The sequence below is a fragment of the Bos grunniens genome, chromosome 2, assembly GCF_055505025.1.
Source record: "Bos grunniens cultivar Pamir isolate PY7600 chromosome 2, Bosgru_T2T1.0, whole genome shotgun sequence".
NCBI classification, from domain to species: Eukaryota; Metazoa; Chordata; class Mammalia; order Artiodactyla; family Bovidae; genus Bos; species Bos grunniens.
Genome location: NC_141166.1, coordinates 3,948,019 through 3,962,769, shown reverse-complemented (window position 1 = coordinate 3,962,769; position 14,751 = coordinate 3,948,019). Strand labels below are relative to the sequence as shown.

Here is a 14,751-nt window from a genome sequence, read left to right as displayed (position 1 = left end):
TGCCGAGTTTAGTTTATTTATTTTAAGACCACCGCCCTGCAATTTCCAGAGAGAAAATACAAAACAAGAAACGGACTTAGTTTCAAACACGTGCACAGTGTGCTGGAGTTGAGCATTACTGGCGACGCTCACGGAGAGTGCGGCTCGCTCGGGCGCCTCAGCGTTCCTGAGGAATGAACGTGGTTTCTCCTGCCCTCCCCCTGGGGTGCTCTCAGGCGTGAGTCACTGCTCCTGCTCCTGGAAAGGAAGGACACTCCGTTAGCAGGCGCGCATGGCCTCCTGACGAGCCCCTCCAACCTGCCGCCGCGGGGCAGGCGCACAGGGCCCTACCGGCATCTGCTTGAAACCTGTCTCACTCTCAAGAGAACCGTCTCCAGCACACCAGGTTAACACCCAGCAGAGGGCGGCTCCCAGGTGGGTGGAGAGAGCGCAGCGCTGCGATCAAACGGCCTACTAACGCTGGGAGCTCTGGCAAGTTCCTAACCCCGGAAAAGTTCAGTTTTCTCATCTGCTGAACGAGGGTCATAAAACCTCCATCGCAGATCTGCTGGGAGAGGTCTAGAGAAGGAACACAAAGATAAAGCACCCAGGATGGCCCACGGGGCGTAGCAGGCGCTCAGCAATCACCACCCCATATTACGACTACACTGGAAAAGCCCCAAGCCGCAGTCCTGCTCCTCTCCTCAGAGACTAGAGGCTGACAACATCGAGGCGCAGACTCGAGCTCAGATAAAGTTACAGGCCGCGCTGGAGCAGCACGCACAGGGCTGTAAAACCTCTAACAGCATCTTCCACAGTAACTCCCAGCCATTAAATATACACACATATAATCACCCCTGAGCCATTTATCCATGACAACTCAGTTTGTAACAATGAAAACATTTCAATTAAAAGACCTAAAGCTCCTCTCCCTGTTCCTTTCTATTCTCCTCCAGACTCAGCTGCGGGGCCACGAGGGGAGGAGCCGGGAGCAGGGAAACTGCCCGTGGTCAGCGCTGGTACCATGCAGCTGCCCTCCGCCCGTGCGGGCCCCCAGACACCCACCCTGGCCTTGGCGTAGGGGCAGGTCATGACGACTGAGGGCCTGCCTGCGCTAGGCTCTCCCGCCTCCCCTGCTCCCAGTCCCCTCTCCAGGGCTGCACAGGCTGGCCAGTGGGCAGCTGACAGTCTACGCACCTTCTCAGATAGGGGCTTCCGAGCTGGGACGCTCGTTTGTACCCCATTCTCTGCCCTGCTTGTTAGTACGGTGGACAATGGACGAGTCAGCCACCCGTTCTTGGCTGGCCTCCTCTGTAATAACCAATATTTCTGTTTATATAGCACCTCAGAGCTTGAAGACATTTTCACATTTAATCTGCACAGCAATCCCATAGGCAGAAATTACCTCATAAGTGAGAAAAGAAGGGAAGAACTCCAGAGCACCCAGAAAGCACACAGCGGGGTGTCCTGGCTTCTGGGCTCTCTTCCCTGGGCCCCGCTGCGGCCCAGACCAGTGATTCTAGCTCGAGGTTAACCGAGAAGGCAGACGACTCTGCACATCCCGAGAAGGAGAAGTTCTTCATGAAGGTGGTGGTGTGTGACAGTGATGCCTTAGTAAGCCTGACGCCCCGAGGCCACCAGCGCGTCTAGTGAGATACACAACTTACCTCATTCATTTATTTTACATTTATTTGAGCACCTACTTTGTTCCAAGCCCCGATACAAAAATAAACAGCACCTCCGTCCGGAGGCTGCTACGCACAGAAACTTTTAGGAAACGGGATACGTCCTTTCACTTGAGGCAAGTGTTAAACTTTTGCATCTTCTTTGCGTCGTTAAAAACCCATCTGTAGACAAGACTGCAGCAGAATCGGGCGGGACTCACAGTCAAGAACGTGCCCTCTTCAGTAGAAAGCAGAAGCACGACTGAGTTCAGGAGTCTAGGTTTAGCCTGAATGTGTGTGACATGTTTACCGGGCACTCTGATATCCTGAACAAGAGTGCTGCCTACAGAAAGGAGAATTTAATAGAATCTGCTTCACTGTGATGATTCAAGTCAATTCACTTACGAGCTCAGCGGTGCCACAAAGACCTCGGTTTATTTATCATTTATCGTATTTATTATTACCTGCACTCTAAAGAATTCTCTGAGGAGGCAGGAGGAAGAAAGAGAAGTACCAGTTCTGTACGTACTTTGACATATTTTCCGTGTAGAAGGTACGGAGCCTGGAAATCATGCTGACAATTGGAGTAGGCCATTCCAAATCCCATTCCAGAGCCAAAGGCTAATGGCCACATTCTTCCTGGTGAGCAGAAAAGGAAAACCCCAAGAGGGAACTGTGAGAAGAAAATAAAAGTTTTCCTCTGGCTTCAATACACTTGCTTAGGGTTCAGTGAACATTCAGCATGCACCACGCTGCTGACTGTTACATGCCACACGTCTCTGTCAGGGTCTCACCACCAGCCCAGGGGAGGTGCCGATTAAGTACCCGTGCTACCAGACTTGAAGTCTTAGGTGGTACAATATGAACACAGCAGACACAGTGGAGCCTGTTAACTTTTCTATGCCAGTTCTAACCATCTGCTCATTTCAACTAATTCTTAAACCTTATCATAATAGTACCAGTAAGGTCTTTTGAATTTTTAAAGTATGTAAGAACTTCACCAATATTTACATATTTTACTTCTACTAAGTCATGAGGTTTACTTAAGCTAATGCCATAGACGATTACTTCACACTAGCACTGGTTCACTGGGATTCTCCAGTTGTGTATTCCCCACCAGTTCCTCATGGAAGGAGGTCAAAGTGACCCTATGGCTTCTATTCAATAGCCAAACTTGAGAAGTTCTTCCACCGAATGAAAGGGACACTGCCTGCCCTTCGCTCAGGAGAATTTCTGGCCAAAAAGCCTATTTATTTCAGGTCCACTTCTTTTTATTACCAGCAGGACTTTTGTTTTCAAGCTGCTTTAGAAAAAACTGTAACTAATTAGAATTATTTGAGAGCGTAGATTTGGCCAAATGACTCACTGGCATAAAGTACAGGCTTTTTTTTTAATGATATCAGGCACCCTGACTTAGTGCCCGGGGGAGTTCTGGAGATGCCCACCCGTTACCCTGACTTAGTGCCCGGGGGAGTTCTGGAGATGCCCACCCGTTACCCTGACTTAGTGCCCGGGGGAGTTCTGGAGATGCCCACCCGTTCCGGCCTCACTTGCGCCTGTGGTCTCTGTCTAGCTCACTGTGCAGTGGCCTACCTAAACCCACACGTGGATGCTGGCGGCCGGGGGCTGTGCCTCCAGCAGCGTCCCTGCCGCGCACGTGGACCCTAGGACGTTATGCACACAGGCAGGAAGGCACACTTACTTTTAAAGAGGGTAAGTGAGAAAACAAGTCCTAATCCAAAGCCAGTACCTACAAAAGAGGGAGGAAAAACATGTTAAACACCTTAACAGTAACTTGACAAAAATAAAATGAACATTTCATAAATGTGAACATCTACAAGACAGATGTTTTTAACTTGGTAGAGAGACGAGCTTCTCGTTTCTAACTTCCTTCTTGTCGTCAGAGGCCGTGTCTACGCCTGCGGTCCCCTCTGCCCCACCAGGGGATAAGAACTTTCTCCCCCATTCTGTCTAGACGAGTCTCGGGGGTGCGGGGGAGAAGCCAGGAAACAGTTCTGAAAAGATGCTCTCGCATGGCTTGCAGACAGCCTCCAGCACCTCGGGCTCCCGCGCCACCTTCCCAGGCACGCCACGGCCGGCACGCCAGGTGAACACCCTCAGCGGGAAGCTCCCCTGGCTGTTTCGGCATTTTGAGTGATGGCGACGTTTTGAGGAAGATGGAAAGGAGCGATCCAGAGGAGCTGCTGCCACAAGTCAGACTGTCCAGACGGGGAAAGCACGTCCTCAAGCGTGGACATCAGGCCCCTCTCCTCGCTGACTCACGGGGCACTTTTAACCACCATCTTTCAAGATGAAAAAACAGATGCAACCCTGTTTTAATGATCTGGTAGGAAAAAAAAAACTTTACCTAATTTTAAATCAAACTTCACAGGAACCTTAAGCTTGGAGCCAAAAAAAAAAGCTAAATCCTCATTTTGACCAATCTTTCTCAACCTTGGTCATTCTGTTGATATGGTCATAATTTATTTTCTTTAAAAAAGAAGAAAAACATTAATGAATGTATTTAATTATATAAACTCAACTTCAACTTAAATAGTATCTATAATCACAGATTCGAGCGCCAGCTGTACTTTTTTAATAAGGCACGTTTTAAATGAATGCAGAATAATTAAAATAAAACTTTACTTGTGGTATCACTTTAGGAAAAAAATCATCTCACATACTGTAGAGACACATGTCCCAAACTTTGAGATAAACTTATTTTTCCATTATCAAAAAAGTAAAGTTACACATGCCAAGGAAGAGAGCCAAGCCCTGATTTCTCCTCAGACTTGACAGTTAACTGTTTTCAGACTTTTCAGAGTATCCTGATGTTCTTTACTAAGTGTCTGCCCACGGTCCAACAGAGCCCTGACCAACTTCCCCACGATTAAGCACCACATAAAGGTCCGATTCTCACTTGCCTTAACGGTTTTCAAATACGCGCTGTTGGAATTCCGAGAGCCTCCTCCCTGTCTAAGCATGAATGTAGGCTAGGCAGTGTGAACACTCAAAGCACTCCTCAGTCAGCAAACCTGACCTTTCTGCTCCAGACACAGACAGCTTCATCTTAAGCAAGTAAGCTAACCCACACCTTTTCTGCTTCACCTGTGCAACAATCCCGCTGATGCTGGCCTGATCAAGTGTTTATGCTATTACCCAGAGTGAGTTCTGATAAGCCTCTTACCCTCTACATGTGGCCATGATGCGCTTCCTTCCTATGACTGTACCCTACAGAAACATGTATTTTAGTTACAAACCATGCCTTTGCACTGTCCGACAGGCCCTGCACTAGGTACTGTTGCCCAGCTTTAAAATGCAGCATCTGAAGATCTCTCGCGTCATCCCGATTTCCATGCAGTTTAATGAAGTGATGGAAAACCTGTCAGTTTACAGACCACAATGGTTAACCTATTCCAGGCTGACATAAAGAGAAGGGAAAGGAACAAACATCAGTATCTCCCATGAGTACCCAACATTCCCTCCCTACTCCACCAAAAATTCTTGTAAACCAAACAGCAGCCTGACACGGTACTATCCCCAGTTTCCAGATGCAGAAAATAACCTGCTCAAGGACACGTTCAGTCGGTGAAGAGCAGTGACCTGGGCCCGAGTCTGCCAGACTGCAAAGCCCAGATCCCCCCAGCGCCAACCCCTGAACAACTGATGCCTCCCAAGGGAAACTGGAGGACCGAGATTCCTACTGCCAGCAAAGCAGGATTCAGCCAAAACCCAAGTGTGCCTCCCGTGCGACAGCCCAGGACGCTAGGCAACCAGGGCAGCAACAAGCCCGCACAGGGCCAGCTGGGCTTGTTCAGATCCGTCCCCAGGCTCGCCTGCCGCCCCTGTCACAGACACGAGTCTACCTGGAGGGTGTGCTGCAAGGGCTTCAGAGACGCAGCCATCGCGACTGCCGCTCCCCAGCAGGGGTCTGCTGCTGCCTGGCTTTCTAAAATGGCATGGGCTTCCATTTCAAAGTAACCTGCCTCACCCCCTTGCAGCTGGAAGATGAGTAAGACAGTAAATTGGTCCTAGAAAATGAGGTAAAGAATTTGGACTGGCCCACAGATTTCAAACCAGGCAGTGGGATGGGGATGTAGGCCAGTACAAACACAATGGCTCACAATCAGAGCGTTTGGTCTTCTCCATCTGGAAGGCAATTTTTTGGCAAACAAATCAAAAGCCCAAAAGGAAAATATTTTAGCACTTTCCTTGTCCCTCTGATTCCATGCCTGTCTCTATTTTCCCCCAAGGAAAGAAAGCTCTCTGACGCTCAACTTTTCCTAACAGTAGATTAAGAGTGGTGCTAAAGCCAGTGCTACCGGTTATCACTCAGCCACAAAGAGGAGAAAGGCTTCACATCAACCAGGACAAGCCGAAAATCTTTCCTCTCTACACTTCATTCAAGTTGAGGTATACGCCTGACCACTTCAATTCTGCTACTATTAAAGGCGTGTGTGTGTGTGTGTGTGTGTGTGTTAGCCACTCAGTCGTGTCCGACTCTCTGCGACCCCAGGCTCCTCTGTCCATGGAATTCTCCAGGCAAGGGTACTAGGGTGGGTGGCCATGTCCTTTTCCAGGGGATCTTCCTGTCCCAGGGATTGAACCCAGGTCTCCAGCATTTCAGGCAGATTCTTTACCATCTGAGCCACCAGGGAAGCCCTATTAAAGGCATTTACTTGCAAGTATAAACTGGGATCAAAATCACAGTTCAGACTAGCCTGAAGCAGAAGTATATACTCTATGCTCTTAAGTTCAGCTGCGACATCTTCGATTCTTAAAGAGTGATTTTTTTTCCTCCATTTCTATATTTTTAAGACACAAAATACCAAGTCTGGTCCCTTCAGAAAAAATGACGCAGAAGCTGATGTTTAAATGCCAACACTTTCAGTCGGCTATCTCGGTTATTTCAGAGATAAACAATGGTGGAACTGCTGACGAGTTTCACAGGTTCAAGTTCTCACATGCTCAATTTTCTTTTAAAAGGCAACATGTTGCTTCAAAGAAAGTCCCACCTGATCAGGGGACACCAACTCCGCAGCTGTTCCCACTAAAGACTGGCACCTCTAGGCCAGGTTTAAACTTCCTAACAATAAAACATGAAAGGTTTGTCTTACAATAAAAACAAACCAACACGGAAAAAGAGGAGAGTTCTCTCAGCCTTTGGCCACTTCTTCTTTGTTGTTGCATTTCAAGTTCTCTTAGAAGAAAAAAGCCAGAGGAAAAAGTACAAAGCATTTTTCACCTTCCCTGGAAGCAAATATTTAACTATGAATAAAATTTATATAACTCTGCCTCCCCTTTTAAGCCTGTTCTTTTGGCCCATGCTGTCTGGAATGACAAATAACTCTAAAGTAAAGAAATGCCTGATTGTAGGTACACATCTTCCGAATGGCAAAGTCCACCAAGGGGAAGGCAGGGAACAAGGCAAAAAGAAAAACCACCCCGAGAGAGCAGCCTTATGGAATCGACATTAGGCAAGAAGCCATGCTCTGAAACCATTCCTTCTGGAGAGGAAAAAGAATTGGCACAAATTCTTTCAAAAAGAAATTGCTCCGAATCAATCTAACCGGCCCTTTAATGCATGTTTAGTGCCCAAAAGGACATCATAAAATGGGCCAGTAGATAAACATACGTTTTTCAGTTCATCTGATACTATTTTAGTAACAAACAACAGAGAACTCACTCCACTAACTACATAAAAAAATACTGCCTCATCGTATGCCCAAGTGGATTTTATAACAAATTTAAAAGAATACCAACTACCAGCAGTGTACCAGTGTACACCCCAAGCCACATGTGTGTGTAGTGGGGGGATCTATGTTGACGGCCATTACTGTGACACATGGACAAGTCACCATGCCACATATCACAAAGCTCGACTTTACTGAAATACCGAGAAAGCAAACATAACCAGCAAGAATTAAGCAGCAGGCCACATAATCTGACTGCAGTCCTGAGGTACAAATGTTTGGGTTTTTTGGCTATCCTACAAGGCATGCAGGGCCTTAGCTCCCTGACCAGGGACTGAACCCAGGCCCCCGGCAGTGGAGCATGGAGTCTAAACCACTGGACCGCCAGGAAGTCCCAGAAATGTACTTTGGATGTCAGTCCCTAAGCAGAACAAGTTGGAGAAATAAAGGTTCCTATGGAATCAACTTTGTAGAAGTAATTGTCAACGAACATTCAACTGAGGAATAACTCACTGCTGGGGGAAGCATTAAAAAAAATCCTCAGAAAGTCACTTAAAAAACATGTCCATGAAAAACTGATCATAGGGGAAAGAAGACCACAGACCTTTTATTTATCGATAATTGATTATATAACTAAGATCTCACTCCAGCTTATTAACATTTTAAACAAAGCTCCTAAATTCCTAAGTCCAATGTGTGGTTTATCAATGCTAAATCTTGATCTACATCTACCATTTTACTTTGTATAATAACATATCAAGATGGAACAGCACACACTTAAGTACCACACTCAATGGCAGGTTATGAGAAACTACAGCAATTACAAGCAAGTTTAAGAGTCTAGGAGCCATATGCCAAACAACTTTATTCTTAAATGACAGAAAGAAAAGACACAGCTTCCAAAATACGAGACTTACCTTCCCACTGCGTGTGACGCAAGAGCACGGATGCTGTTGGGACACAGGCCCAGTTCAGAGCCCTCTGACCTCAGGGCGAGTGCTTTAGCCTCACCTGCCCTCAGCACGCTCATCTACGAGCATCGCTGTGTTAGGAAAGTATAAGGATCTGCAGTCTGACACAGACTTCAATAAATGGTGGTTAGGTCTGCTACCTCTCTAAAAACACACTCAAAAGATGTCAGAAGTGTAACATAACTGTTTTTCTCAGCGCAGTTTTGTTTTGTGTGTCCATTGGATTTTAAAAAATACAAAACAAACAAACAAACAAAACAAAACAAAAAGTTAATCCCTCCATTAAAACACAACTCCACAGGAGGATCGCACTGTCAGTGAACCACAGCTGAAGACTGGAATCTTTGTTATCCACTCTGCATAGCTGACTTTTTTTTCACAGGCAATAGCAACTGTTCATAGAAATACATTTTTTTTAAAAACAAAATAGGGGATTCCTTCAGATTCATTGCTGAAGTAGAACATGTTGCTTTTAAAATACAACATTTTCCTAGAGGTGCCTTGTGTTTAATAAAGCTGTATTTATGCTTCGCACATGGATTAATGTCAAACTGACCTATTTATAATGGGTGTTCTTTCCTGTTCAATCATGTTTCTATAACACTATTACAATCATCAAATGCATTTGTCAGAACAAACAAGAATGTGCTTTTATAGAAAAGTACCCTTGGGACTGAATTTAGTGAGAATTACATTTCCAAGAAACATTCCTGATTTATGAAAGATGCTCAGGGCCCAATTTATGAGGGGAAAAAAAATAGTTTTAAGTCAATTCCAAACTGTGTTACTTAATCCTTTGAGGCAAAGACAGATTGTCCCAGGTGTCCATGTGTAAATGCCAAGTCATGTGAAGCAACCCAGAAAGTGTGCCAGACAACGGCCCAGAGATGGCAAATGCGGTCGGTGTTAATCAGCTTCTCACAAGTCAACACTGCCACAGGCTAAGAAGGTGGCTATTGCACAAGACCTTGCCCTTCCTGTGCCTCCCGTATACAGAGGCTGAACGTCTGTAGGAATGTCTAGGGTGGACATCAATTACCAGGACTCTGGTCAGAACAAGTAAAGCAGTCGGCCAAAAGGAGTAAAGACACGGAAGGTAAATGTGGAAGCCATTACAGGACTGGTGTGCTGCTTCCAGAAAAGTCACCTCTCGACCAGGGTCCTTTCAGATGAGAGCACACAGCACACGATCCAGCCTTCAGAATGCCGACAGCTGTATGGCTTTTCAAGAACGCACAAAAGAAACGTGGCTGTATACATTTTACTTAAATATAGTTTATTCACATGTGGGCAGAGGATGCGGGAAAATAAGCAGCTCTGATGACTATTAAAGGGACACTGAAGAAAATGCAGAATTACTAAGTTTCAAAAACACAACCAAAGAAGCCTCTGCCGCTGTTGAGTCACTAAGTCGTGTCTGACTCTTCGGTGACCAACCCCAGGGACTGTAGGTGCCATGCACTGGATTTATTGGGGGGAAGTGGTGCTTTGGGATTCCCTGGTGGCTCAGACGGTTAAGAATCTGCCTGCAATGCAGGAGACCCAAGTTCAATCCCTGGGTAAGGAAGTTCCCCTGGAGGGCATGGCAACCCACTCCAGTACTCTTGCCTGGAGAACTGCATGGACAGAGGAGCCTGGTGGGCTACAGTGCACGGGGCTGCCAAGAGTGGGACACAACTGAGTGACTAACACTTCTGAGGTACTAACATTTATAGAGTGGCAGACACTGACGATGGAGAAGGAAATGGCAACCCACTCCAGTGTTCTTGCCTAGAGAATCCTGTGGACAGAGGAGCCCAGTGGGCTGCTGTCCACAGGGTCGCACAGAGTCAGACACGACTGAAGCGACTTAGCAGCAGCAGGCATTGATGTACCAACGTTTCCATATATTATTGCCAGGAGCCAGCCTGCGGAACTCCACCCGTGGCAAAGGTCATGAGGGAGGAGGCTCGGCATACGCAAAGGCGGGATCGAGCCTCAGGAGTCCCCCTGGAAATTCTCGAGCATCTACCCCCAAAACCAGAGTCTGCCTACTTTCTGCTTTGTGCTGTCACCTACACCTCCGACTTTACGGGGGGCTGTCCCCCACTACCTCTCTCTGAAAAAAGAGTTAGCTTACAGCTCCAGTTAATAATTCCTGGGTGTGACAGTGTTTCAACCTACAAACTCCTTTGGAAATCCTCTAGCCTGCCTGAATAGGTTTTTCCGGCCACATGTGATTGTTCAGAGCCTCCCAACTGTGAGAGGCAGGAGATGTTCTAAACTGTCTAAACACAGATTCCTTTGAGTAGTTAAGAGATTGATTAGAAATTGTATTGGTGAAGGGTTTTTCACTTGTTGGGCCAATGTTTGCTGCTAAGTCTCCATACCCCTTACCTACTGTGTCCTTGGCGGTGTATTGATTGATATAATGGGTGTACAGAAATGTAAGTAGTAGCCTCAATGTTTGTAACCTTGGACCCTTGAGTTAATTCTTTTCTTGATTGAGCCCACCTCACCTTTGCCCTATAGGAATGCAGCTTTATCCAATGCCTTTTGGAGGCTGGCACCTGACTTTAGAATAATCACCTTTAGAGAAAAATAAGTCTCTTAAAATGTTAACAGGCCTCCTGGCCAGAAGATGATGTAAATCACCTAAACTTTTGCATATGATAAGTCTGAAAGCCTGGCTTCGATTAGGATCAGGAACTTCTGTCCTTGCATGACTCTACCCCTTCCCCCATTATCCTCTATGCACAACTTAAGGTATAAAACTACTTTGGAAAATAAAGTACGCCCTTTTTGTTCATCGAAATTTGGTCTCCCCATGTCGTTCTTTCTTTCACCTTCTGGCTGAATTTTTCCTCTGAGGTGGGGAAGCTCGTCCTACTAATTTTGCTTGGGCTTCTAAGATCTGACCGGGGAGGCCTTAGTGTCTCCTCTCCTTCGGGAGAACGGGAGGACGCCTGCAGCCTTCGTAGGTGACGTAAATTCCCTGCTTTGGAATTTTATTCAGCCTCTTTTCTTCACTGAATTTCTTCGCTGAGCTATCCTTATTGCACCACTCTTTATATCCTTAATAAACATTTAATTAAGCAGTTGTTTCCTGACCTCGACGACGCCGTCCCCGCTTCGAATTCCCTGGATCCACCGGGGCTGGACCCCGGCATGTTATTTCATTTGAACCACAGAACCACCTATGAGGTGTATTATGATCCTGACTTACGGAAGAGGAAACAATGTAAAGAAAGGGGTTAGGTGAGTTACCCAAGAACACACAACTACGAAAGAGAACACAAACCCACGCTGTTTGACTCCAGGTCATGGCTCTTTTCTACTGGCAGAGAAAACGCTCAGGGAGAGGTCAGTCAGAAGAGCTGCAGGGAGACCAGTCTATTGTTACATAGCACAACAAAGTGTTTTTCTGGATTTTCTGGATGGTAGTGCTTTGCATGGGTAATTTATGACTGCGTGACTCTTTAATCCCTCAAGAAAACAACAGAAACCACAGATGTCCGATTTATCAAGGATGACAACAACCCCCGCCCCAAATTACTTAGCATCAAGGAGACACCGGCACCAAGCCAAGCTGGGAGGCGCTTCCTTCTGGACACTGGCTGGAGAGAGAAGTGCCTTCCCTCCCTACCCCCCGCCCATCAACATCAGCGCCTGCAGTCTCCTCCCTGGGACGTCAAGAGGCAACTCAGGGCCGCACTGTGCCCTCGTGTGCATCACGAGGGCTGTCGTGTGGTTTCCTTCTTGGTCCAAATGAAAAATCAACAGGGAAACAAGACCGACAGTTTCTTTTCCTTACACATTTCCTTAACCTACATTTATTAGCATTTATTAAGTAGGAAGCACTAAGGATAAATTTCTTTTCTCTTGGGGTATGTAGTGCTTATTTTCAAAAAGTGGGTAGTGGATACACAGTGGTTACATTTCAGCTACAGTGTTATGTAGATTTGGGGGTAAAACAGGTTAAACAGGATTGAGAATACTGGTTACCTACTAGTGGTCTGTCCCTTCCTTGGACAATTTATATACCCTCTCTAGGCAACAGCTTCTTTGTACTGAAAATAGGAATACTAACAGTGCCTATCTCTAACTGGGGAAGAAGAGCAAGGATGAAACAACATAACATGTAAAAAGCCTGGAAGAACAGTGCATTGCACACAGTAATTATAAATGTATTCTTCTCCCACAAAAAGCATTTCAAGAACAAATACTTACTGAGCACTGAAGGGCAAGAACACTGGGTCCACAATCAAAAAATGGGCCAAAGAACTAAACAGACATTTCGCCAAAGAAGACATACAGATGGCTAACACACACATGAAAAGATGCTCAACATCACTCATTATCAGAGAAATGCAAATCAAAACCACAATGAGGTACCATCTCACGCCGGTCAGAAGGGCTGCTATGAAAAAGTCTACAATCAATCAATGCTGGAGAGGGTGAGGAGAAAAGGGAACTCTCTTATACTGTTGGTGGGAATGCAAACTGGTACAGCCACTATGGAGAACAGTGTGGAGATTCTTTAAAAAACTGGAAATAGAACTGCCATCAGTTCAGTTCAGTTGCTCAGTCATGTCCGACTCTTTGTGACCCCATGAATCGCAGTACGCCAGGCCTCCCTGTCCATCACCAACTCCCGAAGTTCACTCAAACTCACATCCATCAAGTCGGTGATGCCATTCAGCCATCTCATCCTCTGTTGTCCCCTTCTCCTCCTGCCCCCAATCCCTCCCAGAATCAGTCTTTTCCAATGAGTCAACTCTTCCCATGAGGTGGCCAAAGTACTGGAGTTTCAGCTTTAGCATCATTCCTTCCAAAGAACACCCAGGACTGATCTCCTTGCAGTCCAAGGGACTCTCAAGAGTCTTCTCCAACACCACAGTTCAAAAGCATCAATTCTTTGGCGCTCAGCTTTCTTCACAGTCCAACTCTCACATCCATACATGACCACTGGAAAAACCATAGCCTTGACTAGACGGACCTTTGTTGACAAAGTAATGTCTCTGCTTTTGAATATGCTATCTAGGTTGGTCATAACTTTCCTTCCAAGGAGTAAGCATCTTTTAATTTCATGGCTGCAGTCACCATCTGCAGTGATTTTGGCACCCCCAAAAAGAAAGTCAGCCACTGTTTCCACTGTTTCCCCATCTATTTCCCATGAAGTGATGGGATCAGATGCCATGATCTTCGTTTTCTGAATGTTGAGCTTTAAGCCAACTTTTTCACTCTCCTCTTTCACTTTCATCAATTATGACCCAGCAATCCCACTGCTGGGCATACACATGGAGGAAACCATAATTGAAAGAGACACGTGTACCCCAATGTTCATTGCAGCACTGTTTAGAACAGCCAAGACATGGAAGCAACCTAGATGTCCACCGGCAGATGAATGGATAAGAAACCTGTGGTACATATACACAATGGAATATTACTCAGCTATTAAAAAGAATGCATTTGAATCAGTTCTAATGAGGTGGATGAAACTGGAACCTATTATACAGAGCAAAGTAAACTAGAAAGAAAAACACCAATACAGTATATTAACACATATATGGAATTTAGAAAGATGGTAACAATGACCCTATATACGAGACAGCAAAAGAGTCACAGATATATAGAACAGTCTTTTGGACTCCGTGGGAGAAGGCAAGGGTGGGATGATCTGAAAGAATAGCACTGAAACATGTATATTACCATATGTGAAACAGATCGCCAGTCCAGATTCGATGCATGAGACAGGGTGCTCGGGGCCAGTGCACTGGGATGACCCTAAGGATGGGATGGGCAGGGACGCCGGAGGGGGGTTCAGGATGGGGACACACGTACACCCATGGCTGATTCACGTCAATGTATAAAAAAAACACCACAATATTGTAAACTAATTAGCCTCCAATTAAAATAAATAATAAATAAACAAACTTGGCAAAAAATAAAAAGAATACTGGGTTCAACAAGAATAAGAAATAAGACAGTCTCTTCCATGGCAAGCTTGGGCTCAGGAAGGAGTAACAAGTTAGGTATCCAGAAAACTGAACAAAAGCGAATCTTGTCTTTCAGAGAGGAAGAGCGCTGCCCGTCCACAGGAAGGTGGGCGCACGTATAGCTGAGAAGCTGCTGTTGTGTTTTTAATCTTCAAGAAGAAGGTGGCATTTCAGTTGCCTTAAATGGTAGACTTTCAACAGCCAGAGCTGAGGCGGGGGGATACACCCCCCACCCAGTGGCTGCAGAAAAGCAGGGCTCGAGCCGGGAAACGGGGGAGGGTGGCCACACCGAAGCTCAAGGCGGGCCACTGGGAGCAGGAGACAAGGCTGGAGAGGGCCGGAGCCTCTGAAGAACCAGGAGGTGGGCCAAGGAGTCTGCACGGCACTTAATCCAACAGGCTGGGCTTCCCTGAAGAGTTTTTAAAAAGGCAAAACACGACTGACGCTATGCTTTAGGAAGAGTCAT

The 14,751-nt window shown here is 46.1% G+C and overlaps 1 protein-coding gene and 1 long non-coding RNA gene across 2 annotated transcripts in view; both read right to left on the bottom strand.

Moving 5' to 3' along the window:
• The window catches only part of MICOS10 (mitochondrial contact site and cristae organizing system subunit 10), a 38,058-nt gene continuing 23,307 nt past the window's right edge, over positions 1 to 14,751 (bottom strand). Inside the window, exons 2-4 of the mRNA XM_086325912.1 lie at positions 3,346 to 3,393; positions 2,173 to 2,282; positions 1 to 237 (exon numbers count right to left, since the gene is read on the bottom strand). Coding sequence (XP_086182038.1) covers positions 223 to 237; positions 2,173 to 2,282; positions 3,346 to 3,393 — 173 coding nt within the window. The 3' untranslated portion in view covers positions 1 to 222. The remainder of the gene's footprint in view (positions 238 to 2,172; positions 2,283 to 3,345; positions 3,394 to 14,751) is intronic.
• LOC147377282 (uncharacterized) lies at positions 4,923 to 5,340 on the bottom strand. The gene is made up of 2 exons (XR_015136552.1): positions 5,209 to 5,340; positions 4,923 to 5,064 (listed from the first exon to the last, which is right to left on the bottom strand). It is a non-coding gene; the product is annotated as an uncharacterized LOC147377282 (long non-coding RNA).